This window comes from Crocodylus porosus, unplaced genomic scaffold, assembly GCF_001723895.1.
Source record: "Crocodylus porosus isolate Cpor-Errol unplaced genomic scaffold, CroPor_comp1, whole genome shotgun sequence".
Lineage (NCBI taxonomy): Eukaryota > Metazoa > Chordata > Crocodylia > Crocodylidae > Crocodylus > Crocodylus porosus.
The window spans coordinates 41,162,032-41,189,130 of record NW_017728931.1 but is presented as its reverse complement, the minus strand read 5'-3'; the positions used below and the strand labels follow the sequence as shown (position 1 = coordinate 41,189,130).

Genomic DNA, 27,099 nt, shown 5'->3' with positions numbered 1-27,099 from the left:
GATCAGGTGTTGCTGTGTTGACTGTAGGTCGCTGGGTTTGGATCTGTGCTTGAAAGACTGGTAGAAGGAAAGCGTGTTGCTACTGTTACCATCAGCAGCAAAAGGACCCTGTCTTTCTAAGCAGACTGTGTTGGTTAAGATGTCCAAGGTATCAGAGAGAATTAGCTGGATACCAAAAGGAGAGGCCTCTCTCATTCACATTCAGTCACCAATATAATAATACGCAGTGCTTGTGCTACTGGCTGGAGCTAATTAACAGCAGCAACAGAAAGCTGCAGCTCCAGCAGCTTCAAAGAATCATGTCTTTTTAGCTTAGTCTCAGAAAATGAAAGAAGGAAACTGCCCAGCCCTTGAAAGAGAAGACGTTTGAAAAGGCTGCTCCTACAAGGTAGAAATGAACTAAGCAAACTGCTTGGATGGGAGAGCTGCCATTATATGTCACCTGAAGGAAATTCTCCAAAGCAGTCTCCATCGCAGAATCCCTGATGTCACAGCATCCCAAGCAGAGGAGCTTGTCTTCAAGAACATCTGTGTGGGATGGGGTGACAGGGTTCTGTCGTGCTTTACATAGCCAGCAGCTCTGCATTGAGGAGGGTATTTTCAGCAATATTGTGTACAGGCAGGTGTGAAGGTGATTGATAGCGCAGCCCTTCTGTGCAATCTTTGTGGGAGACGGGGATATGGGGCCAATTTGGAGTGGCCACTTGGGAACCAGAAGGAAGGGGTAGAGGGCAAGAGCCGGTAGAGTTCAAGAGAGTCATGCCATGAGTTTTAAAGTGCACCAAACCTTCATATTGCTGCTGGGTAGGGAGAAAGGAGAGGTGAGGGATTGCCTTGTAGCCATCAGTAACTTCCTACCCCACACTCCAGCTTGAGTACTGGATTGAACGGTGTGGGCTGTCACTTCATGGCATGTGCATGGTCACCACCTGGGGTAAGAAAGGCACATCCCCTGTTGTATAATGCTGTGTATTACAGCAGGTGGTGCTGTGGGTTATCGTTGCTTGTATGTTCAGAGTTAGAATATATGGTGGGGCATACTTGGCAACTTGTGCTGTTGTTAGGTATTTTTATTCTTGTTTTACTTTTTTTTTTCTGGTCTTTCTCTTTTTCCTCTCTTTACGTGAGAGTAAGGAGCTGAGTGAAACTGAGCCCATTTCTGGCCCTTGGGTTGGACTTCTAGGGATGTATTTGTCCTCTTGTATGTCTGTCTGCTTCTCTGACCTCCTCCCTTTCCAACCTTTTTGCTCTGTCCTGTTTCTGTCTTGTCTTCCTTGATCCTGAGGTTGGCAGCTGTCCTTGCTCCCTGTAGGGACTTCCTTGGGGCCCTTAGTGGACAGAGGAGTCTGCCTGTATGGGTATGTTAGCAAGGGCCGGAGCCTTAGTTGGTAGACATTTTCTAGAAGGCAGCATACCTTACTGCTTGTAAAGCACTGTCCAGCATTGCATGCTGCCAATAATATATAATTATACTGCAAGGAGGACACTACTTCCCATGCAGTTGCTCATTAATCTTTATATCTATTTATATCTAGATATAGATTGTGTGTGTGTGTGTGTGTGTGTGTGTATATATATAATATGACCCCCCCCCCCCAAATCTGCGGTCCTTGTAGCCTTAGCTGCCCCTTTTTTGTTAGCATTTCTCCCTGCACTGTTTATGGTCACCCCTGATTTCTGGTCACCTTCTCTTATTCCCAGGGCTCTATGGTTTGATGGTGCCCATTCTTAACAGCGTTATTCCCATAGGTGCACAGCCGTTATGTTTGGGGCTTTGCTGATGCCATGTTGAGCAGTAAGGAAGGTGTTTGAACATTCCCTTCTTATCAGCCTGTTATAGCTTTCTGAGCTCCATGAATGTTTATGGGCAGATGATGACGTGTCATCTCTGCTGGTTCTGTAGATCCATGGTTTTCTGGTGGAATAATTGAGTGTTCTGCCCTGCTTCTTGATAATCCTGGGCTTGTGTACTGTTCTGCTTACCTACCTGACTGTTGCATGTGGGAACGGAAAGAAGCATAATGACCATGTCATGTGGAACAAGGCCCATGTGTTCTTCTGTAAAGGGCTAGCAAAAGGCCAGTGTGCCATTTAAGTCTTGTAGCAAGGCTGTAAGTGAAGAACTCAAGTTGGCTTTCTGCATCAGGATGACTATCAGCCTTGGTGAATTAACACTGCAAAGAGCCTGACCATATTAGAGCATTGTTTTTTAAGTTAAGAGATGATCCAGTGGAAAGGACACTACTTGGGTGACGTAGGTCCAAGTCCCCACTGTGCCCCAGACTTCCTAAACTAGTCAACTGGCCTTGTTTTTCTCTTGCTGGAAAAGAATAGGCATCAGGGTCCTTTCCTACATCTGGAACAGGACCAAAGTAAATATATATAATATTGAAGTGCACAGGTAATGGGACTCTCACTGTCCCCTACAGAGAGAGAAACTCTCTGTAAAGGTGACCATTTTCTTTCAGACATAAAACCATGGGCTTTGGCCTTCCACACATACGGTGCTAATAAGGCAACCTTTAATTTTCATTGGACTCATGCTGAAACTGAAGGAGCTTCTGTCAAACCCTGACTTAAAAATACAGTACAAGTGAACTAGCTTAATTTTTCAAATCAAATATTTACTGAGTTTTGTGGGGCAACAGAGCTGGCAAGGCCACCGATTAATTGTTGGGGGTCTGGCGTTAAGTGAGAAGACAGTACTTATACATTGTAGGAGTGACCCAGCTCTGCTTGTCAATGGACAAAACCATCTGCTTGGATGGCAGGGTGGGCAGACTTCTCAGCAAGACCTAAAGAAAGCAACAACAAACTGGGCCTGCTCAAGGCATATTGGCAGTCATGTGGCAAAGCAACGTCTAACTCTGAGTATGAACTCTCCCTCACACTAAGTATGACAGATGTTCCCTCACTTGTTCTTTTTAGGGAGGCAGTAAGCCTACCAAGCACTTACGTCTTTACCCATGAGTGCATCCGCTAGGAAAGCTAATCTTTCTCTTTTTTGGGGGGTTCAAACAGAAGTCAAAAGGTGCGTGACCCCCAGATGTGTCCTGAAGGAAGTCAGTGTCTCCAAGCCAGCAAATGCATCTTAAAGCTTCCGGAGGTAAGACCAGAGAAACCTTGATTTCCATCATAGATAGGTGATCTTGCCATCCTCACTGTGTAGGAAATTGGCCATGTCCAGCAGAGTGAGTCAGCCAGGAGAGTGTGGATGGAATCCTGAGTTCAGCATTTCTTGTGGTTGATCAAGGACCCAGGGGAGGGTGAAATCCCCTCCTGTCCCTTCTCCCAGTGGAAAGTCACAGTCCACTTGAAACAGCAGTGGGAAAGGAAAATATGGTTTCCTGCCCAGGCACAGAGCTTGGTGCATACCCATGCCCTCTTAACTGGACTCTGGATACTGAAGTCTGTTTTTAGATCACTGAGAAGAGCACTGCTGGGAGTTAGACAATGGAGAGCAGAAGTGTAGGATTATGGAGACTTGTGCAGGCTGTGATAGAGGCTTACCTAAGAGGTGAAGTATCTGTGATGAACGTGAATTCCAAGACTCTGGAAAAGTGTGTGGCATTCCCAGTGGAAAAAGGATGCTAAGGGGGAAAAGGAGAAAAATCAGTCCTGCTTGAGCAGGATTAGTTTTTAGTTGCCTCCTAGAAATCTGGCAGGTTGGGTATATATGTGTGGCTTTAACATCCTGAGACATCCCATCAAAAGAACTGAGCCCTTTGTTCGCATGGAGATGATGTCTGTGTGTAATAGGTCATCGTTGTCTTCAGATATTTGTAATCTTTTTTTAGGACTCTTAATATTTCTTATGGATCCATGGGGCTTTCGGAGTAGAGAAACTTTTGGGCAATCGCCCCTGTTCTGATGAAGTCCTCCCCTAAACTGCTAGATTGAATGCTGAATGTTTTCATTAGGCAGCATCCCGGTTCTCATGTGGCTCCAGTGTCAATGAAGTCTGTGACTCAAAAATATGCAAAAGCACTAGGGCTCTGGGCTGGATATAGTTGAACCATAAATGTGGAGTCTATTAACAAAATACTCTTTGAAACTCACCTGGTGCAGAGGACTTGGGTAGCCAAGGCAGGCCCCTGATTAGGTTACAGAAGGAACATGTGCACTGTTCAGATGCCTAGGCCTTAATCCTGGGTGATTTTATATGTGTGACTATATAACAACAGTGGGATTATTCACTTGGCTGCATCAGTTTATTCTGGCCTGTAGGTTGAGGAGCCACTTCCCACCTCTAGGCCTGATTGACGCCTTCCTAGGCAAGAGTTTTGCTGGGCTGTGCCATAGCAGTGGGGACGGATACAACAAAACCAGTATAAAGAGGTGCCTGTGGCATAGCATAGCTATTATGTAACTATTCTAGCTTGTTACCACCAGGCCAGGCCAAGGAAACACCACCTTGCTGTTCTCTGCAATTCCATGGAAATTAGAACCCTTAAATACAAGCACTGCAGGTCTTTAAAGCTGCCTAGCATTTAATTACCACCAATTAGTTACTAAGTGAGGTAATCTGCAGCAGTCTGCTAATCTATTTAGGTGCAGCCAGTACAGTTCTGTTTGTGCTGGGGAGACCAGCTAGGCTGAAAGACAGGAGACCGGCAGCTGAAGCTCCAGCGGTTCCTTCAATTGTAGCCTGTTAAGAAACATCACCGGGCTCAGGTACTAGTTAGAGCATTGATTGCTGAGTCACCTCTAACTCCAAGCTTCCTTGCGATTCTTGGCAGGGCACAGAAGGCTTCTTCGGCATAGACAGCGAGGAGTATGAAGCCATGCCTGTGGAGGTGAAGTTGTTACCTCGGAAACTCCGATTCTTCTGCGACCCCCAAAGGAGGGAGCAGGTGCTGCAGGCAGCAGTCAAGTGAGGGACTTTCACCCAAGTCATCAAGTCTGGAGTCTCCTGAGTACCCTCCCCCAAATAACTCAGCCTGAGTTACATGGCACGTTTACATGTCGGGTATCAGCAGCTTTGGTGAGAGCTGCTAACTGACAAGTAACGAGGAAGATAAAACTGCACGTTAGACTGAGAAACGCACATCAACTCAGTGGCATCTTTTTTTGTCTAATGACAACATTGTTTCATTTAACAGCACTGCCGGCAGATGCTAGTTATGCTGCCAGTCTCCATTAAAGTGAAATGGAAAATGTAGTTGTCCCTGTTTGAGAGTGATAAGCTATCTTACCTTGTTTAGATCCAAAAAACCTGGGCTCAGGGAAACACTATGAATGTGACACTACTGCTGGGATAGTAGGAGGGGAGTTTACAAAGTGCGGGTATTGCCATAGCGGATAGGTGGTTCACTTTAGTCTAAATTCCCATCTTTTTGTCAGCAGTGTGCCTGTACTTGAGCCTTCCTGCATCAGGAGGGAGGGAGATGGTTCAGCTTATGGTCTTAAGTGTAAGCACTGATATTCCCTGCAGTTTTATGCTAGCTAATGTTGTTTTAAGATGCACAGTAAAACCCATATGTGGGAACCTCTTGCTTCAAGGGTCCTTTTCATCCATGGGATGACTGCTTCATTCTTATTCAGCTGCTAAGCCAACCATATATATTGGATCCTTGAGAGATTGGTAAAGGCACATTTTTAATGTGGAAATACTTATTTTTTTGTCTTGCCAAACTGTTTACTTCAAAAAAATATTCAGCACAGGGTTGTATAAATAATTCCTTTGATCTGGTTTCAGATGCATTGTTTTTCACTAAGTCATGCTCTTGTTCTTACAGTAGCATGAGAGGCATCAAACAGATAGTTTTATTGCATTCCTTATTTTGTACGTGTCCTTACCTTAATCTTTCCATAGATAGCTGTCACCTCCATGAGAGCTCTAGCCCCTAATGCTTTTGTTTCTCGGAGCCTTTTTTCACTGTAGAGAGATGGCTTTGACTTGCAACAACTGTCTGTGTACTTTTCTTAATTCAGTCATTAACTTGCTTGATTCTGGTTTGCTTTGCACCATGCACTGAGCAAAATCTGTCCTCTTGTATTTTGGATGTGGTTGCTGTTTCTACTCAGGCTAAAGCATTCCTCTTAAGCTGTGTTAAGTTTGCAGTGGTCTACAATGAATCCATTGGCCTTTGTTGTATTAGATCACATGTCCTTTGCAGGTGCATTGGCCCAGTTGCTTCCTTCTAACTTTGGCTGTGCTGAGCCATCTCCAATATCTCTGCAGCAGCCCATGTGCTCAATCTAAGATGGGTCACAGGAGGGGGAAAAAGGGGGAATTTCTGGTCTCAGGTGAAGAGCATGCGAGGAAAAAGAAACTTTTTCCTAAAAGAGACCTTAAGTTAACAGAACAGTGGGTGCTGTACTCCCCCACCCCCCAATAGCAGGACAACACTGCATAACCACCAACCTGCAGGCCCTCAGGCAAGAAGAGGGCTTGTGCTTTTTGTATTGGTGGAAGGGGCTGATTTGTATTATTTTCCATTGGTCGAAAGAATGGGGGCAGTAGTAAGCATATAATTATCCAGTTTAGCACTGCCACCTCCATGGGCACATCTACATGAGACATTTATTGCGGAGTTGCCTAATTAGCTCCACTGTAAATGTCTCTACGTGCAGTGCTATTAGGGTGGAGTAAACTAACTCCACAGCAAAATAGCACTTGTAAATACAAGTACTATCCTTCTGTGGAGTTTTCTTAATCTGCAGCAGTGCATGTGTAGATGCTGATGGGGATGGCTAGGGTATGAGGGTGCTTTAGCACAGGGGCTGCCTGCCACCTAGCTCCACCTTGGAGCGCACTTGTGCCCCAGCCAACCCCTCTGCAGCACACTGAGCTGCCCTGGGGCTCCCTGCCAGCCAGGGCTGCTCCAACCCAGCTCAGCGTGCTATGGTCCCAAGAACAGTCAAACATGGTGCCCAGGAATAATAAACTGCAGTGCAATATGTGCCAGAGTTTCTTGTGCATTAATAGCACATGTAGACACCCCAAGAGTAGAAAGGAATATGCAGGCTTTAGTCCCACTCAGCTTATTTAAACAGGGCTACTTCAGACCTACACTGAAACCACCAACTTGCCCCAAGCTAGGTTGAGGAAGGCAGGGTAGAGCCAGCTTTTAGGGAGGCTTTGCTCAGTCAACCTATTGAGATGTGCTAGAGCTTGCATTGTTATTTGTATTGGGAACTAATGCAGAAGAATTAGACTGAGGGGCAGAGACAACAGGGCTGTTAAAATGTGAGCTTTAATAGTAAAAACAAACAGAACAAAACCAAACCAAGTTTTAGTAAGCAAGCTTCTCTTGGCTCCATCATCAGATAGAGTCAGTCCTATGGGAACAACTCTGGGGTGTGAAGCTAGTGCTGTTCTTCCCACTGAGAGAAAACTGTCGCTTTAAGTAGTCAAGGCATAAATGCAGAGTGCTCCTTTGCAGCTCTGTGAGTGAGAAGACCTGGCTGCCATGGGAACTAGCTTCCAGTTCAATTATGCTAGGGTAAAGAGCACCTGCCTTCCTAGGGTCAGCAGCACAGCCTCTCCCGCTGCAGCAACAGGCACACACAATGGATGGCTGCAGGTCAATGCTCCAGTGAGTATGGAAAAAAAAGCCAAAAATAATAAAGCCTTTTTCAACCTTGGTAAGGTAGCAGCTACCCAGTTGGTGAGAATACATGAGGCAGCATGTCAAGATGGCCCTCTGGTCTTTAGGGTACTAATTCTGAAGTGTCAAGTTCAACTCCCAAGTTCTGCCACCATTCCTGTATGACCTTAGACTTCTGAGCTTGTCTACACTTAAAAGGAGTTGCTGACACATCTGTAGAGCTGAGCGCATGTATGCTGGTACACATGAAGCTTCCTAAATGGATTAAGCTGTGCCAAAGGATTTTTCAACATGGGGGTACGGTTCTTCCAGCTAGGGGGCAATTTTTTCATGCTCCTAAGAACATGTCATTATGCAGGGAAAAACTGAATGCAGGCAAACCCAAGTGAGTCCAGGCCTCTGCTCTTCCCTCTCACTCCATGTGAACTGTGATAACAGCACTTCTCTACCTCACAGGAGTGTTTTGAGGACACATACATTCAAGCTAGGAAGGTGCTTAGCTACTGCAGTGACAGGACCCATCTACCTATGATAGATAAGCAGCACCGTTCTTTTGTTTGTTTCTGGTAGGAGAGAAGTGTGCATGTTGTTTTCAGAGTGTAAACGCTTTAAGACAGCTCTGTGGAATGATATTTTGGCTCCACTGAAGCATCCCATTGCCTTCAGTGCAATAAGGATTTCACCTGCTATTATTAAAATGTACATGGCTTATTATAAGATGGGACCTATAATATAGGAAAGCATCGCATGTCCTCAGAGGGAGCAACATAATACACAGTGTATTTTAATGTTTCCAGCTGGATGGCAGGTTCTGGTCAACAGAGCCCGCAATCCAGATTCTACTGTTGTAGAGCCAGGGCATCACCCTAAAACGACGCATCAGTACATTCCAGTCCATCTCACAAAACACAGCTGCATTATCCCTTCCTGCTGTCACGAGACCATTGGCTGCGAAAGGACAATGAGCTACCAGAATCTCTAAAGCAACAGCAAGTGTGGGAGAGGTGGGGTTAGTGTGCACAGTTTGAATCAGACAGCTGCAACTGGTGGAGTACTATTGACCTGCTGTTTTACAAACCACATCTGCCCTGGTAGAGCAAATAGCAGCAAACTGTAAGAGATGAAGAGGGCCTCTATTCCAGTGTCATCTCAGTCCAGTCTTGGCCATATGAATTATTCTTGATCCAAAAAAACAGAGGAAGCACCATCTAGCCCTGTAAAGAGGGCTACTTGAAATGCAAGAAACAATAGAGCGGTGTACAACAAGAGCAATGCGACAACCAGGAGTCTGTTCCCTTTCCCAGCTCTTTACTGGCGGAGTGTAAGGGCTTTGCAGAACACAGTGGACTGATCTGTTTGAAGTAGACTGTAGAACGTTGTTCCCTTTTTAAAGGAAGTAAAAGTCTTCTGCTCTTACACTCTTGTGAATACTGCTCTGCCCCTTCCAAACATTGGCAAAAGGAAAAGAGGTGTTTCTTCCAGTAATAACCACTCCATTCCAGTAGGCTCAGAAAGCAGCTCCTTCACCATGGTCCAGAAGAGGGAGTGGTACTCTCAGCCGGTCTTGGAGACAAAGGCAGAGACCAGTAGTTCAGTAAAAATGCTTCTTTACCTGATATTTGTGCTAAAGCTCATGACAGGTAGACACAGACAGGTGACACCTATTAGCTAGGGCAGTTTTCCTAGGCTTACCTACAATTGCCAATAAGTCAGTGGAAAATGTTTACTGGTTTAAGCAAGTTTGGAGTAGATCATAATCTACCAGAGTTGGTTTAATACTAAGAAAGTCCTATTCTTCATGTAAGTCTTGAAAAATTTAATTATGTTCCACTCCCTCGCTGCAAGGGTGAAGCCTGCATTGTAGCTGTGAGAGGGAGGGAAAATAATGAGAAACCAGTTCTCACGTACACGTTCAGAGCCAACAATAAATTTAGGAAGCTGCTGTTATTTAGCAGTAAAAGCCATTGCTCTCTCCTCTGAGCTCAGCCATGAATAGATGCTGCTAAAGCCGGGGGATCAGAGAGTGTGATTGTTTAGAGACATTACAACACTGAGGGAGAGGGCACTGCATTAAATGGCTCCAGGTATTGCAACCTCTCTGCAGTGAGGGAGTAATATTACATCTACTGTACAATTGCATCATAGCCATCATCACATTAAAACTTAAAAGGCACTGCTTTAAAGGCAAAGTATTTCAGATGAAAGAGGGAGAAGATTCTTCACGATATCCTCTTTTATCAATCAAAACAGTCAAACTGATCAGCTTACTGTTCCCCCTTCCTTTCCCTCCAGCAGTGTTCCTTTAGCTGCAGTGATTTGACAAATTGACAGAACAGGAAGAGGAGGTATTAGCTGCATTCTCCAGGGTAGACTTTATGCTCAGGAGAGAAGTTAGTCGTGTTGCCTTTTACATACAAAAGGAACATATGCTACAGTGCGCTGTATCTAAGGTCAGAAGCCAGAACAAGCCTGCTAAGCAGATCAAGCTATCACATGCCCTAGTGTTGGTAAAAGCAACAACAGCTCTACAAAGAAGCTATACGTATGCTTCACAGGGAGGCAAAAGTAGGCAAGTCACAGCACAGCTTGACAGTGGGTAGCAATCTCCTCCTACCCCCTTGCCCCCACAGTTAATAGAGACAGTAGGGCACAACAAAGAGCCTCTCTTCTTACATGCTGCAGTGGCTGCCTTTTAAGAGAAGAAAGTCAAATTACGAAGGCAGCAGTGGCTGTACTTGTCCAGCTGGGATGGAACAGCAGCAGACTTACATTTATCATCCACTTGTTCCAACACCCACACTTCTCTCGGTATCTTGGAAGTCTAATGGCCCCACTAATAGCTGCTGAAAAGTGGAGGTTATGGGAGGCAAGTAAATAGATATGAAATCATCATTTCAGCAGGCTCTTCTCAGTCTGTTTTAGCAGTGCTGTCTGATAGAACCAACATCCAGACAGCTCATGAACACACACTGCCCTGCTACTGCCCAGCAACTTGTTAGAAAGACTCAGATTGCGGAGGGCAGTAAAAATCCCTAAGATACAAATTAAAGACCTGCTCCTGCTCAAGTTAACAGTAGAACCAAACTGGGGACAGGAGCAGAGAGCCCTTAACAGCTGGCCAGAGCAAGAGACTCAAGTGAAATAGCAGGAGAAAGAAATGAGATTTCAATTGTGTTATCCAGAAATGAGTTACAAGTCCAACTTGTTTCTGTGATATCTCCTAGCAGAAGTGCCTCCACGAGGCATACAGTCTGGATAGACATAAAATTATGAAATGCATGGGTCAGTTCTACATCAAAGGTCAACTCAGGACAGAACCACCCTCTAAAAAAAAAAAAAAAAAAAAAAGAGAGAAAAGAAAAAAGAACTCTTTAATTACATCCAGCTCAGTTCCAGTTTCTCTTTTCAGTCTTTTTTTCTCAAATCTAGCCTTGTAAAGATTAATGCTATACAGATGCAGGGAACAGGGATAGTACAAGTGTTCTCCTATAAGAGAATATTCAAAGTCTTGCAAAGCCTTGGGAAAAGCAGACAAAAGACTCTACCAAGGGGGAGCACACTGCACAAAGGATATAAAGTGCTATTTATACTTGTGAAACGCAACCCAGTTAGTACCGCGAGGACTTGTCTTACATATGCTGGGTCATTTCTCCTTTTCCTCAAACCTAATTCTTAATCTATCTGGCATGAAGAAAAAAGGGAAAGCAACTTCTGAGTCCCAAACAGAAGCAGACATCTGCTTGAGACAGCCCTGACAGGAAGGTGGGATGTGCCCATCTCTCACTTCCAAAAGTCCCAAGGGTCAAACCAATGCTGAAACTGGTAAAGGGAGTGCAGAAATCAGTCAAAAAGAAGAAAAAAGGTGGGACAAAATGTAGGGAGTTCAGGCCCAACTTTGGCCCACAGTTAGGAGGAATGGAATGAAGTGTCTACTCCATTCGCCACCCATTAGGTAACTTTTCCACAGTAGTTGTGCAGCCAGCCCACCTGACTACAGCTTGCAAGATAGTCCAGCTGCTGATGTCTGTCATAGGAAAAAAAAAGGCCCCAGCCCCATGACTGCCATGGCCCTAGTTTAAGCAAGGTAGATGAGTGCATTGCATACCTGGCTTCACGTACATAGGTAAACTGACTTAAGTCAGTGGCTCAGCTTGCATGCCAGCAGGTTTAGGACCTACAAGAATGTGTGCTGCAAAGCAGCAAGTTACACCTTTAGCTCAGAGTGAAACACATTCAAGTCTGGCAAATGGAGGGCAGTCATCCTATCCTGCTCAGGAGCCAGCCTTTCATGAGGGGCCATATGGTCCCACACAAACTATCCAGCCCTTTTCTGTAATCTAAGAGCTGCAATCCTTGTGCACAGGAGGTAGAGGGCAGGAAGATTTGGCCCCTAGTCTCCCACATATACATCTCTCCCTCAGGCATGTGAACCAGAAGAGGACTCAAAGCTGCCAGAGAACAACAGAATCAGCCTCGCACCACAGCTGAAACCCAGTACACAGCATATTGACAGACAAGTACACCTTCTTGCTATATGTGGACAGCTGCCCTACAAAGAACCCACTTGCTGAATGTTCAAGCAGAGGGATGAGTGACAAGACAGGGCAAGCACAAGCTGAAGCAAACCATGGCACAAGGAGAGGGAGCTGGTCTAAGCAGCAGAACACCCTCCCCCCCCCCCCCCAAGAGATTCTGCATTCATTTGTTAGGGTGAAGGACTGACTACCCTAGTCAGAGGCAAGCTTCCCTCAAACAAGCCAGCCCTGCCCTGCAGAGCATAAGTGCCAGGTGCCTTTGTGAATATTGGTCACTATTCAGGGCTGGCAGGAGACTGTCCAGTTTGAAACTTTTAACCAAAACAGGATCCATGCAACTAACACAAAGGAGTTAAAGTAAATCTTTAGGCAAAGACACTGTCCCTTCCCTGCAGCCATATGGGAAGGGTCAGCTCCAGATTACTCCACCTCTTTATGTCCAGCACTTGAATCCCTGCCCCCTTTTGCCAGCCCAGGTTCTGAGATGATCACTTGATCCTGTAGCATAGCTATACTCTTAACCACTTACATTTGCCACAGCTGGCGAGGCTCGTTTTAGCCTAACTCAGCTGCTGAAACAGCCAGGTGATAGGGGGTAAGAAGTGTAATTCTGCATGATTAATTGATCCGTCCCCAATGAGAAGCACAGTGGGACAGAAGATTGAAGACACTGGGGCACCAGATCCTGTGCTATGACTGTGGGATACTCCCCTGGAGGGGGTATTCTCCACAGACAAATCCTGAAGGCTCAAATATGCATCATTTCACATTGGTCCCCACAAGAGAAAGTGCTTTCCTGAAATGTCCAGCCCTCAGATGTCCACACTGGCAACTGTGAGGGTTGGTGAAGAGGCCACTGGTCCTCTAGATACCAGGAAAAACCAAACCAAGCCTTGAGCAGTCACTTCTGGCAAAAGGAAAATAAAATCACATTTTGTTTAAAATTATAAATACTTCCTTGTATAAAGTTATTAAATAAAAGAAGATCCTTCCAGTGGCTCTGTGGTGAGTTCCAGTGATGCTCTTACACAATGTCCTGTAGTCTTTAAAAAGCCATCTCTGCTCCCTGTCTCTGCCACCCTCAGTCTAAGTACAGCAGGGGTTATCGATGACTAGCATCACATCAATGCCATACACTTCTAGCAGGTCCATCAGGAAGCTCCGGTCCCCCTGGGGGTCTAGACCCATGCCCCGGGCATGGTCAGCAGTCAAGGTCTTGTCCTGGCTGGCTGACACCTCCATCAGTGTCTGAAATATCCGATTGTTCTGCTCCATGAAAAATCTGCAGGATACAGTCAATGGAGAAAACAGCACAGGATTGAAGAAATCACAAGAGTAAGGCTTTCTGTAGCCCCCAGGGCTTGGAGAACTGTATTTAACTCACAAAACTCAATCCCCAACTTCCTGTGTAACAACAAAACATTGCAGGGCTGGAGATGTACCTACCACAATGGGAAACAGCACTGAACGTTTTAGTCAAGAGCATTGACTTATTCTAGGCATTTCCTCCCTGAATAAAAGCAGCAGTATCTGTTAACACCCCTTTAGGGTGACCCAGAGGGAACAGCCAGGGAAACTGGCTGAAGAACTGAGCCACTACACTGACCCCAGTGAGTCCTCCATTTTCTGTTCCTAAGCCTCCAGTTTCTAGCTATTACTTATCTTCCATACCAACCACTGAACAGAGCAGGAGATGAATGACCTGGCAAGCACCTCCATGCAGAGACAGTGCATCTGCCATATCCCTGCCATGTATCCTCTTCATGCCTTGGTCTAATTTTCAGAGATTCCAGTGGTAAGGTTCCCACTATTCTGCACGGGGCTGCTTGCCGGGCAATGCACCTCGCTCAGGAAACCACAATTTTCCCTTACACAATTGATCTTTTCACATCACAGAGTGGAAGCAAGAACATCATGTGGTAAAGGACTCCAGGAGCCAGGGGCTTGCCTCAGTAGTTCTGCAGTTTCCTCACACACTTCCACCCAGATACAGTTCCTCCATCTCCTAGACCACATAAGCATTACTTAATTTGCTTCAGCTTCACTGAACCACAAACAATATTATGCCCCAACCAGGGATCAGAGTGCTACTCCCTGCAGACAGCATGCTGTCATCCTGACCATGCAGACAGCCTCCAAGCAGTGGCCAGGTACTCTACGCTGAAAAGCACCCAAGAAATTTTAAGAAAAGGTATCATTTTCCATTTCCAGCCTGTGTTTTAAGAACTTCATCCCCTCCAAGCACCTACAGAAGCTTAAGCCAAACTAAGGGTGTTGCACTCAGCCTCCAGAAATAGAAGTGATGAGAAGGAGAGTGACCAATTTGGTTTAAGGTCCAAGGAGGGGTATACAGGGCAGTTACAGTGAAATGCCCAGGCACTTCTTACTAGCCAGGGCAATAATTAAACTGACATCTACTTTTATCTCACTACTATTTCTGCATGGTCAGTGTGAAACCGTACTTTAAAAGAATCCACAAAGTCACAGCAACTCACAAGATGAAGAGGTCCTCTTCACAGGAGCTGCAGTCCTCATCCACCTCCTGAGAATATAGCAACATCTGCCTGGGAGAAGGGAAGGTTACACATACAGCAACAGCAGGAGTGATTATGATAGAAAATCCCTTGTCCACTTACTAGAGGTAACACTGCGAAACCCAGTGCCTTTGTCCCCAGTAGTGAGAAGGCAGCATTGTCTACTGGTGAGACAGCACTGGACTGGGAGGAAGGACATGCAAGTTCTGTTCCCAATACTGCCACTATTGTGTTGCACAGCTCTGGGCAAGTCACTTCCCCTTCTTGGTGCCTGTGCAGACTGACAGGGAGCGACTCTTACTGCTTACTTGTACAGTGCCCAATGCAATGGGTTGGAGGCTCTAAGCCCAGTGTTGCACGATCAACAACCCTCACCATGTTGGTGAGAGGGGGACTTAGAGGTGAACCAAAATAAGAAAGCAAGAAGTTTGGCAAATGGACAAGGCAACATGAAGAGTACTGTGTTGATCCCCTCCCTACAGCACACTGCTCCTCCCTCGCAACCTGTGAGCAGGTCCTCCCATTACCTCTGGTCGTTGAGCCGTCGGTATTTCTCCTTATCAGCACTGTTAATCTTCAGCAGTGGTTGCAGGTGCTCGCGGTGCGTCTTCACATTTTGGTTATCCACATAGACATCATAGAGATCGCGCTTCTCTTCAAAGATCTTTTCTGTCGTACCTGCCAAGACCGAAGGAAGAGAAGATTCTTGTGCCAGTGTATCATTTTCCCTGCAGGAGGGTGTCCTTGTTTAATTGTCTGATGAGACCAGAACACAAGATGACCACTTCCTTGAACATTAAGAACCCTTCCCTTCGTATCGCACACAGTTTCACTTCGCTATGTGCAAGTTCCTTCAGCTTAAAAATTTAAGAAAGTCCTCTCTTGACGTGCCAGAAATTGCCGCTTGTCTTGGGGAATGAAAGATTTCATATACTTACAGGCCACGTATGACATTTCTGTCTCCAACATTTCTATGTCCGCCACATTCACATAGAAGAAAGGTTTGGACTCTGGAACAGTTCCCCCAATACCAGGCAGGGAGACGTTGGCAAGACAACAACAGCAGTACACTGCAGGCAAGAAAAAGGGATAATGAGATGTCAGTGTCCCCTCTTGCTATGGTTCACCATGCCCATTTTTCTCACTGATCCCTAAAGATTTCTCTTTTGGCAAGAATTATTACCCTAACGGTATCTGATGGACACTGAAGTATCTCCAGAGTCATGGAACTCTCCCATCCAGGCAGAACCAAACGTAACATCTCCTCCAGGGTGGATGGTCACTGATGCTCCCACTGAATAACAGGTTCTCATGCTCAAACCCACTCTGACAAAGTCCTACAGGACTGTTTAGGCCTCACCTCTCTCTGTAACTGACTTTGATAATGAAATGAAGGTCTGGCAACAGAGTTTGGTGCTGCCACCTGGAAACGGTTTGGGTTCACAACTTTGGGCTATAAAGGTTGGAAAAAAGCATTCTCAGCTACCCCAGAAATAAAGAAGATTCAGCTGGTGCTGGTCTATGAGTAGCTTTGATGGTTTGGGGGAACTGCATAGTATCAGTCCCCTGCCCCCTCCAGCAGGGAGGCTTTTTACATCGTGTTTAGAGATGTAAGAGTTACCATTCTTGAGACCCATGGGGGCAGAGGCAGGGGATTTCTGGCCACAGAACTATACCTCGATAGCAGACAACTCCCACTGGTGGTGGTGAGAATATCAAAATGCGCTTGCGAAGCAGGGCAAACTTCCAGAGGATGAGGATCTGCTCGCCAAAGAACTTAATGAACTGAGACATACAGCCAGCTGGGTGCGTGATCTGAGAGTAGGGAGAGAGAACAGCTCAGAGACAACAGGAGTGGTTCAGCAAGATGCTAAACACTGATGGAAAACATGGTGGCTACAGGCAGATACATGTAGCCTGTCACCACCCACCACACCAGATGCACAAAACTTCTGGGAGAAAATCAGCACATCGCAAACAGTGCAGAGCTGCTGTCTGTCATATCTGGCCTGATGCAACTCAGGGCTCGGCCCATGGTGGAAGGCAGACCTCCATTAGGCTGCCCAGGAGAGAGTGCTGTTAACCTCCAATTAGCCACATGCACACCAGTCAGGAGCATGTTTGTGCAAGACAGTTGGCACTCTCCTCACCTTCATCTCTGGGTACATGTATCTGTGGATGGATGGCAGCCAGTGGACAGGTTGCTGAGAAGTGAGGTTGCCCTTGCCAGCAGAGAGAACCCCCTTCTTGTCATCATAAAACGCTTCTAGGTGGGAGTAGTGTCCTGGCATCTCTAACTGGTGTCTGGAAACAGAGTGAAAAAGGTTTATGATATCCATAGATTCCACATCCAGCACCCCTGTTCCCAGCTTTGCCTTCTAAGCAATGAATCATCCCCAAGTGCCATTGCTGCACAAGCTTGGGTGTCACAGATCTTGGCACTGCTATCCCTCAACAACTCTGCCTGTCAGTGCAGCCAAAGACTGAGGACAGGGTGAAGTAAATTACTCACTGACTCTAGATATTAGATATGGTAGAACTGATCCTGGTTTAAAACCAGTTCAAAGGAGGCAGTGTTTTCCTGCAGGTCCTCCTTGATTAGCTCCATCACACAGTACTGCAGTGTAGAAACAGCAGAGTCAGTTGTCAAGGGCGAGATCAAAATCCTACTCTTGCCTGTAAGGATCTTTCAAGAACTTTTAGTAGTGTTGTTTTAAAGGTGGTAGTGTGTGTGTGTTGGGAGGGGAGGGGAATCAATTATTTTGTTCCCATAGTTGTTCAAGGCTAACAATGCTGTAGCAAACAGGAAAAATATAAAGTGTTAGACCATGAATCATTCTGTATTACCAGCTCAGTTTCCTTCCTCCATCACTATCCCATACTACAACACCCAATCTTTACCTTTCCCATGAAGAGATGATAATCTGGCAATATAGCAAATATCAATATCCTTATTACACTTTAAGAGGCAATTACCTTCTGAATGACACCTGGCAGTATCCATCCATGCAGGTGCCAAGACAGCCAACCCCATCTGCCAATCCCAAATCCTACACAGTACTTACTTACCGGACCTGATTCTCCAGAAAGTGCATGTATCTATAAAGCAGGGTATATGATGGGGAAAGAATCCCCACAGACTTCATGCGGGCACCACGCTCTAGCTCGCTCTCCACAGGCATGTTTGCAAAGCAGGCCAGGCCAAAGCAAAGCCCCTTCCGGAAATAACTGGGGACAAACATTAAACAAAAAATCAATGGAAATGGAGTGGAAGAGAAGAGAAGCACAGATATGGCAAGGGATACACAAGCAGAATCTCAGAAGGGCCAAAGAAACTTTAAAATGGGGAGGGGGGCATAGAAGATGCTGTTCTCCACCCCCTCAGCCTCATCAGATGCTCCAGGTAATAGCAGAAGTGGAAGGTACTGATGTACACAGGCATTTGGCATTTTAATTATGGCCTCAAAATGGACTGGGAGCAAGGTCTCCATGATGTGCTGGCAGCCCCAGCAACCTTTGCTCTCACTGAGCACCAAGGACAGCCAGCTCAGCGATTGTAACATTTCAGAATTTTTCAGAAGAGAGATTAGCATGCACAGGAGAACAGATGCAGGCTTCTGATGTTATGAATACAAACTGCTTCAACTCCAAGAACCTTAATTTGATAACAAGGTAATCTGGAGTTTATGTTTATGGGCACCGTTCATTTTTAATGCTTTGGACTAAGGAAGGAGAGTGTGAGTACAAAAGGGGATGGGAGGGAGTAGTGTAACCCACATGTACTCACATAAAATCTGACTGGATTCTGTGGGACCCACTTGCCATGGATTTGAACTCTACACCTTCCAGGTCAACATCCTGGGGCAAACACCATTCCACCATGTTACCTGTGGAGCAAGAAGGGCAAAAACCTTAGTCTCAGTGGGAATGGAGCCCCATACCTTACTGGAGATGAAGCAGCAGCTTTTAAACTGCAGTCAGTTTTTACCACTTGGGTGCGAATCACTGGTGCACAGGAAACAGTATATTAAACAGTACATTCTGAAAGGCAAGTTTTTGGCACAGCAAGATGGTTCTCTCCAAATCCTTAAACAGACCTAAACACAACGATACTCCATGTAACACCTACAAAAGACATCTACTATGCTGCAACATCCAGATCTTGTGTGGGCTTCAGAGTTATTTCAGAACCTATACAACACCTTGGGTAACATTGCCACTTCACATATTATCAAGAAACATTCTCTGCAGGTATTTAGGTAACGCCATGCTCATGTCTATGCTTCCCCAACAATACTGAAGGGGAAAAAAGGTTACATCTCTCTTCAGCACCAAGACATTCTGCTCAAATCTGATCTGCAATTCAATATATTGTCCCTTTTAAAAGAGATGTGCTTCTTCCCCAGCCCCAGTAGCACGAGTACAAAAGATGGAAAAACAAAACAGTCAGTATCTGATAATAAGTCCAACTTGCCACTGTGAGTAAGCCTCAGTTTTCAGAAGGATCAGAATCCTACAAGGAGGCAAATTTCCAAGGAGAATAAGAAGATCCTCCCTCCTTTTACCAGCCCACAAAGATTTGAAAGGGGGCAAACCAGAACTCGATATGCATATTTGTAGCAGAAATGAAAGTATTATATCTAATATGGAGCCTACATGCACATTCAAAGGATGAACTAAAACTCTAGTCATGCTTATTGGGGAAGAGCACAACTGGTTACCAAAAAACCCAAACCCCATATATACAATACACGCGCATTACACACACAGCAATCCTGCAGGACAATGGCTAGCAACCTTCATCCCTTTGAGTGTTTCACCTGTGCTTAAATCCATTAATTCCTCTTTGGCAAAGCCTCTGAACAAACTGACTGGTGTTCAATATTATTTATATATAATAAATATATAATGTATTAAATAAATATAAATGTATTTATTTTAACTACAGCTTTCCATCTTTTTCCCTTATCCAAGGCCTAGAACACGTAGTCTTCAGTCTCCCAACTATTAGGCTGCAAATATTTGCCACCCTTCACAAGAACGCTAAGTTTCCCACTCACATACAAGGTATGGGTGTGGAGACTCCATTATACTCCTAAGTTCTTGGAAGCCCATCATCTTCCTCAAGTTACATGTGGAAGGACTCGTCAGACAGAAGTCTTTAAGCCAACATCCAAATCAACACAACTTCCACAGAATACCACAGTGGAATAGAGCCTGGATTATAGCAACAGTGCCATAATCACTTCAACAAGTACAAGAGGGGTACATTTATTGAAAGATTAAATAAATGACTGGCTGCCTGTAACCTATCCAACCCCAACCAAAAGGAGGTTAACTACTGCTCAAGGAAAGGATGCCTGGGAAGCCTGATTCTGGAACACGCAAGACTAAAGAATCATCATTTCATGGTAAATTATGGTCTGTGCATAAAGAACAAATTATAACCAGGCAAATCTATCCTAAACTCTTTCAAAGGGGAGCAGATCAATCATACATTGTTTTAGGCCTCACCTATACACTATAACTGTGTTGGTTAGGGAAGCAATTCATTACTGAAATAATAGCACAGCTTATTCACCTTCCTATTCAGGAGTAAAGTATTCAGGCATAACAGTGTCCACACAACAGGAGCAGTCTAGTTCCAGCAGCAGGATTTGTACACTGAGCCGAGGCCAACTTGGCCACAGTTTGGTTTTTCAGTTGTTTGTTTTTAGAAATCAGTACTTTAATGTAGGCCCCTACATTAAGTGGGCCAATTCTCAAAACTTGCTGAGAGCCCAGCAGCTGGCATGAAGGTCAGGAGAAGCAGAGACCACTCTGCACACACCCCCAAACACTTCTTTCTGTACCCAACTTCCGTTTCTTAAAAATCTTGGCTCTTGTTTGTATTTTACACAGTTGTTAGGGGAGCCCATGAATGTGGGTCTATGTAATCATTATATTTAGGTACCCACCTCAGTAGCCTAGTTTTCTCCTTGAGTTATATATATTTATCAGGGTTTTGTGTTTGGTAAGAGAAGCACATACAGCAAACTGATTTCACAGTGGAGTACTAGAGCTAGCCAATCTTGTCAACAGTGTTGTTGCACAAGTAGTCCAGTGTCACTGCAAGTCTACACAAGGAAGAGGAAGAGCTAACTCACTAAAAAGGACCTTCCTGCAGACTTTGGTGAACTTGAATACATAGGAGTAGTGCCTAGAAACAGACATGCACATGAAACCACAGGGCCTTCCTCTGAATAGTCTCTGCCCGTAAGTGGCAAGCCTGGTGAAGCTCATGACATCCCGCTAGCCTATGTTTTTTTTCCCGTGGGCTGTGTTTACAGTTAGTCGCATACAGCTATTCATGATTTTTTTTTTTTTTAAAGTAAGGCACAAGATCTTTCCTTGAGAGAGTATGAGAAAGTAAACTAAAGCTTCCTGTATTCCCTCCCTCCACCACAAGTTCCTCTTTTAAATTTGTACTGTGATGAACCTGCTATTAATCACCATCTAGAATTAATAGAAATATGCTGCCATTCCATGCATCCATTCAGCAGAAGCATCAATTAGTTAAGCTTAAAAGCTATAGCAGGGTATAGAAGTAGTCTTGTATTTCAAATGTGTATTACAAAGCCATGCCTGGGATGATCTAGTTGGGAATGGTCCTGCTTTGAGCAGGGGGCTAGAATAGATGATCTCCTGAGCTCCCTTCCACCCTTAATTTTCTATGAGTCTATGTGGGAATAAGCACAGGCTAAATGATATGCCCAGGTCCACACCACCTGTTGGTGGCAGATTAACTAGAAACAAAAACCTTTTCTGTTCTTTCACCACAGCCAGCTACCATGCATGCACATGATTATACAAAGTACTTACCTCATCTTGTGGGATGTTGCATTAAAAGCCAATCGTAACAATTCAGACAGCCAAAGAGTGCAAGTCTGTCACACCACTTTTACCCTGCAAGCATCCTGGCAACGTGGCAGTTATGGAGCAAGCATGGAGATAAAAATCAGTAAGAGGAGATGCTAGAGCAAACAAAGGAGTGACTTCACACAGGCCCGAGTGCAGCTGCTGGCCTACTGGGAGAAAGGGGGAAGGGAAAAGCTTCTAAGGAGACGGGCATGAAGCAGCCCTCATACAAGGGGGGATACCCCAAGAGGCACCCAGACATCTTCAAAGCACAAGAGAGGCTATGAGATGGGCAAGTTTGCTGGGGCCTCAGAGAGCTCCTGTAAGTCATTCCCCAGCATCAGCAACTTCTGAGTAGATAGCAGTCAAGAATATTTCTCCCCCTTTATATGTTACAGTGGAGCCATCATCTAGTAACTGAATCAAAGTGGTCATGGGGTCTATGTCACACTGACATCTGAATATTCAGACAGTACAACTTCAAGCTTTGTGTCCTCCCACAGCATTGACGGCACAAGAGTGTGATGCTGCGCTATGGCGCAAGGCGGCAAAACTGAGCAAAGTTTCACTGGAATGGGAAAATTCAAAGTCACACAGAACAGAAAAACTGCTTCATCTCCATCAGCATAATGCATGCTGCATCCTAATGGTTAAAGAGAGTTTGATTTTGCACTGGTGTCATTTCATTTATAGGCGTATTCCTGTAATAGGCTCCAGATAGGCCCATGGTGTGTTAACAGAGAGGCAGCAAAAGAATCAGGGCCTTAGCACACTACAGCCCTATGAGTAATGAGAAGGTAGCATGGGTCTTGCTCTCATTTCAATTTCCTGATCACCTTTAAATAGGCTTTATTCTTCTACATTTTCACCTCCCCAACCAGACCATGCCGCCTCCTGTTTCTTTTTGTTTGCTTTCTGCAAAATAAATAAAATTTCAAGACGAATACATCCCAGTCTGCTGACAGCTACGTCACACACTTGGTGTTCCCACAGCTGCCAAGGAGCATTTCTTTCTCTCAGCAGGGCCACAACACTCCAGGATTATCCAGTGTTGTCCGTGTAAGGATGCACCTATGTGAGGCAATTCTGCAGGCTTTTTAAGCTGCCCTGCAGCTGCACCAGTGCTACCAAAGGGTGAGCTCTCACACAGGCAGCACAGGCATTTGTAACACTGGTCTAATGTTTCTGGCTGATTATGGCAGTAAGGAAGAGACCATAAAAAGATATGAAGACAGCAGAGTGGGCAATGTTATTAGCATCCTATTCTCTCTCACCTGAACTGTCAGTCATCTTATGCATGAGCGTGGGAGGTGACTTTTTTTTTTGACAGCTATGACAGAGTCGTGATTTAACTCTCAAGTCCCATGGATCTAATCAAAAAGACCCTCAGTATGGTCAGACAGATAATCAGACCATGTGAATTGCTAACTCTCCCCATCTGTTTTTCCAAATACTGCCAGCAAACAAACAGCTACCAGGGACCAACCACCTCATCACCACTGCAACAGAGCAACCAGCTTTGTACCCATCACTTCAGGACCAGATAGGTCCAGTAAGAACCTGTCTTCAAAACTGCAGGACTTCGCTACTCCTTACATTCCTTGTTAGCCTGTCAGGACTCATCTGCAGGAGCACATGGAACAAAGGTCAAGACAAAAAATGCTACAAAAAGCTTTTGATGACACAAGCTCAGTTTATTCCTCCGGCTGCTCCCAACTCAAAGATCAGTCACTGAGATCCAAGCAGACCTGTGGGGTCACTAGGAATCATACTAGTCCAGTTGTGTGGCAGCCTTACATACACAATAAGAAATTCTATAAACAACAGAGAAAAGAAAAGTACTGTTGTTACCTGGGTCTCTTCTTGGGTAAGCAGTGAATCCAGCTCATCTGTGCCCTCTAGCAGAACTGCCCTCATTACGACCTTTGAAGAACAAAACCTAGCCCTCACCTCAAAACCTGCCATTATCCGCATAGTACCAAAAAAAAAAGAAAACATTTACCAAAGAAACTTCTGCATGGAGTGCTGGGTCTTGGCAATAAAACCATGACAGACTTTATATGCACTTTAAAAGCTACTTGATGGCTCAACTTCAGGCACATGAGCTTGACTCCCAAAACTCAGAGCACAAGTTAGGGCAACCTGGTGTTAGCTCATCTATCCAGGCACAGTCCTTTTGGAGAGCAAGCACATTCAAGATGCTGAGATGAAGTGCCAGAGAACAAACACTTTGCTAGACACATCCTACTTGATGGTATGAAAGACTTGGATGACAGATGAAAGAAGAATTTAAGAAACCATTAGTTGACACAATCACTCTCTGCCCACTACCAGAAATACTACCATTTACTTCTGAACAAGACAACTGAGAAGCGAAACTACAGTTCTCCTTATATACCATCAGCAACCTGGATCATGTCTCATGTTAGGACACAGAGCAGAGGCAGTGCTCATCACACAAGTGAATAATCACCTCTTGGCCATAGCCTGAGGCCAAACCACTATACTAATGTTACTGGTCCACACTCTTTGGTATGGTCAGGTATGGCACTTCATAGCTAGAGATCATATTGCTCTACTCAACACACAGCCATGCCATGACACGACATGGAGGAGTCAGTCTTTTAGGTACATATCCTCTTCCTTGTTCTGTTCAACGTTAGCAGTAAATGACTATGGGAGCCCAGATATGTCATGCAGACTACAGCACCCTACAATGAACATCCAGCTCCAGCTGGATCCAGCTGTGCACCACGTTCAGGAACTGCCATCCTCCTGCTTTCCCAGGACCTGCCAGAAGCCAGGAACTGGTTTGAACTAGATCCTCCAAAACCTCAGCTGATGCCTGTACTTAGATCTTCATTTCTATAGCATCACCTCCTCTACAGTTGTCTAATCCCAAATCACCAGGATAGTCTGCTGCTGTTGGGCCACCTGGTTTTCAAATTCCAGGTGGATCTGAATTAAATTCACCAACCTCCACATTGGTTTTCAATTCCAGTGAAAACACATTTTTCATCCCTTTCTCAGGGAAGATGACCCAGAGCACATTATCCTTCTGGCAATTCAAACATCCATGACCTCCAAGCTTAATTACTGTAAGTCTGCCTACCCAAGTATGAAGCAGTCTCTATGTTCAGTAACTGCATGACTGACAGAATCACAACCTAGTGCTCCACTTTTTCTCTTTCACTCCCTGTAGAGTTAATTCCAGGTCAGACTGAAGGATGCAGTCTTCACCTTCACAGACCTTAACTGGTTTGGTCCCAGTCACTCAAGGGAACGCAGAGCCCTTAAATGATCTGGACCTTCCATGGAAGTTTTGCCCTCAGGTACCAGCCTCAAGAGTAAAACTCATGTGTAGGAGATAGAATAACCTACTCCCAGAAGGTCAGGATGCTCTTCAGGTTTCAGTATCTTCAGAGCAAAGTGCAAAGATTACTCATTTTTTGCCCCTCTGCCATAGCCCACCTTTGCCCACGCATACAAATTCACTGCCAAGTAGAGAGAAAAGATAAGCACCTCTTTGTAGTCCACACACCTAAAAGGGGGTAGATATAGAAGTAGTTCTGCATGCATAAATGTACAGAGTAAGCTATCTGACATTTCACCAACCCAGCAAGAAGCTAGTATCAGACAAAAGCAGAACTAGAACTACAGTGGAAAGCTAGGAAAATAAGGTTTTCTAATGTGTTACATACATCACTATTTTTTTTTTAACTTTGGTTGATAGAACCAAAATAACAACAAGACTAGGTGGCTCAGAAAGACCCAAGTGTGTGGTGAGAGGCAGCTGAGAAATAACATTTTCACCACCCTTGGGAGCAATTCATCCATCTCTAGAGCACTGCACACATGGATCACAAAGTCCCCTTTGCAGACAGAACTCGAAACAGGTGCAAAACCAAACAATATTTTCCAAGGCTACAGCTGTTGGGAATAGATGGCACAAGTTAATGCTCTATGTGCTCCATAAGCGAGGCTATTTACCTTTTTCCACAGTGACACTTTCACCAACAGATTTAGTTTTCTTGTTATTTTTTTTTTTGCAGACATGTATGAAAATGATTTTCCCCTTCAAAAGCTTTACGTAGGTATTAACGGTCAAACCTGACCCTCTCCCTCTACTTAAATAAGTCCTTGTGAATACTGTTTAAGTTGAAATACTTAAGTACAGCACTCACTTGTAGATAAAGCCAGCAGCAAAGGCAAACATTTCTGGTGTGCTATTTCCCATTACTGAATATTTCTATACAACCTAAAAGTAGTTCAGCTTCCAGAAAAACACTCCCCCCGCCTTTTTTTTTTTTTTTTTTTTAAGTGTTTGAACTGCCAAGAAGGCAATAAGAGTCTGGGAAGAACTGAGCGTGCCCTAGACAGAATCAATTTTACACAACACTCTTGTTTGAGGAACTGAAAAAGCCCCTATTATAAACTACAACAGGGGCCCTGTGCACAAAGGAAACACTGCTTAGGTCACTCGTATGAGAAAGCCAGCTCCTACTTCTCTGACAGATTACCTCCTGGTGCCAAACCCTGTTTTCTGTGTCACCTTTTCTTAACATGCTCTTTTCTCCTGGTTGCTTATTCCTATGTGCCAACACCTCTTACATACGTGCACCTCCCCCCCAGGCTGGCAGAGTCCGAGATGAGGGAGGAACCACAGCTCTTGAGCTCTCATCTGAGTTTTGCCACTGACTTGCCATGTGCCCATTGGACAAACCTTTTAACCTCTCCTCCCTCACCTGTCATTCCTTCCCTACTTCACAGGAAGGTGAAGAGGCTTAATTTTTCAATGAGCGTAAACAACAGGCCTCTGAGATTCCTGAGGCAAGAGATGTAGTTAGCCAGGTTAGTCTGAAGTCACGTAGCAGGCACTGTAGACTTGCACCGGAATGACTCAAAGTGGGTAGGTATATAAAAAACAGAGAGAGATTTGCAGCTTATAGACTCAAAGTGAGTAACTACGAAGAAAACAGGCGGAGACTTCTACCTTGTAGACCAGCAGCTCCCAAACTCTGACAGATGCTCACCACCAATTTCAAATGATACAACCTTACTTACCGCCAGCCAATTTTTAGCATGTAAAGTAGTTATAAGTCTGTTAACACGTACCACTGATACGCTGTCTGCATACCACGGGTGGTACCTGTACCACAGACTGGGAACTGCTGCTGTAGGAAACGGGGAGACTCAAAGTGGGTGGCTATACAGAAGGCAAGGGGAGACCTGCACCTGACAGGCTCACGGCAAACCTGTCTGGGTAGAGAGGTGGGCCAGGTGTCTGCAGCGCCAGGGCGGGGCAGCCACACCACTCCCTGCGGGCACCGCCTGCCATGGGTGCCCCTTGCCCGCTTCTCCGGCTCCTTGCCGTCTACTTCGCCCCTGCACAGGGCACACCTCCCCCTCCGACTCCACGCCAGGCGCGGCAGCACCTTTGGCCTCCCAGGTAGCGCCGCGGCCCCTCACACCCCGGCCCGGCCCGGCCCCGCGCGCACGGGCCCATCCCCATCCCGCCGTGCCCAGGAGGGCGGGATGGGGTCTCCTGGCCCCAAGCCCGCTCCAAGCAGGGCCGGCCCG

General features: G+C 45.3%; 2 protein-coding genes across 3 annotated transcripts in view; one reads left to right on the top strand and one right to left on the bottom strand.

Annotated features, from left to right (window-relative positions):
• Positions 1–5,159, top strand: part of AGK (acylglycerol kinase) — a 40,168-nt gene extending 35,009 nt beyond the window's left edge. For both annotated transcript variants that reach the window (XM_019544675.1, XM_019544676.1), the window contains 2 exons: positions 3,022–3,106; positions 4,740–5,159. In XM_019544675.1, coding sequence (XP_019400220.1) covers positions 3,022–3,106; positions 4,740–4,877 — 223 coding nt within the window. In that variant the 3' untranslated portion in view covers positions 4,878–5,159. The remainder of the gene's footprint in view (positions 1–3,021; positions 3,107–4,739) is intronic.
• A 2,022-nt stretch (positions 5,160–7,181) lies between these two features.
• KIAA1147 (KIAA1147 ortholog) overlaps positions 7,182–27,099 on the bottom strand; it is a 24,924-nt gene continuing 5,006 nt past the window's right edge. Inside the window, exons 2-9 of the mRNA XM_019543889.1 lie at positions 18,410–18,533; positions 17,692–17,850; positions 16,773–16,926; positions 16,299–16,437; positions 15,561–15,692; positions 15,150–15,300; positions 14,584–14,652; positions 7,182–13,370 (exon numbers count right to left, since the gene is read on the bottom strand). Of these exons, the coding sequence (XP_019399434.1) occupies positions 13,175–13,370; positions 14,584–14,652; positions 15,150–15,300; positions 15,561–15,692; positions 16,299–16,437; positions 16,773–16,926; positions 17,692–17,850; positions 18,410–18,533 (1,124 nt within the window). The 3' untranslated portion in view covers positions 7,182–13,174. The remainder of the gene's footprint in view (positions 13,371–14,583; positions 14,653–15,149; positions 15,301–15,560; positions 15,693–16,298; positions 16,438–16,772; positions 16,927–17,691; positions 17,851–18,409; positions 18,534–27,099) is intronic.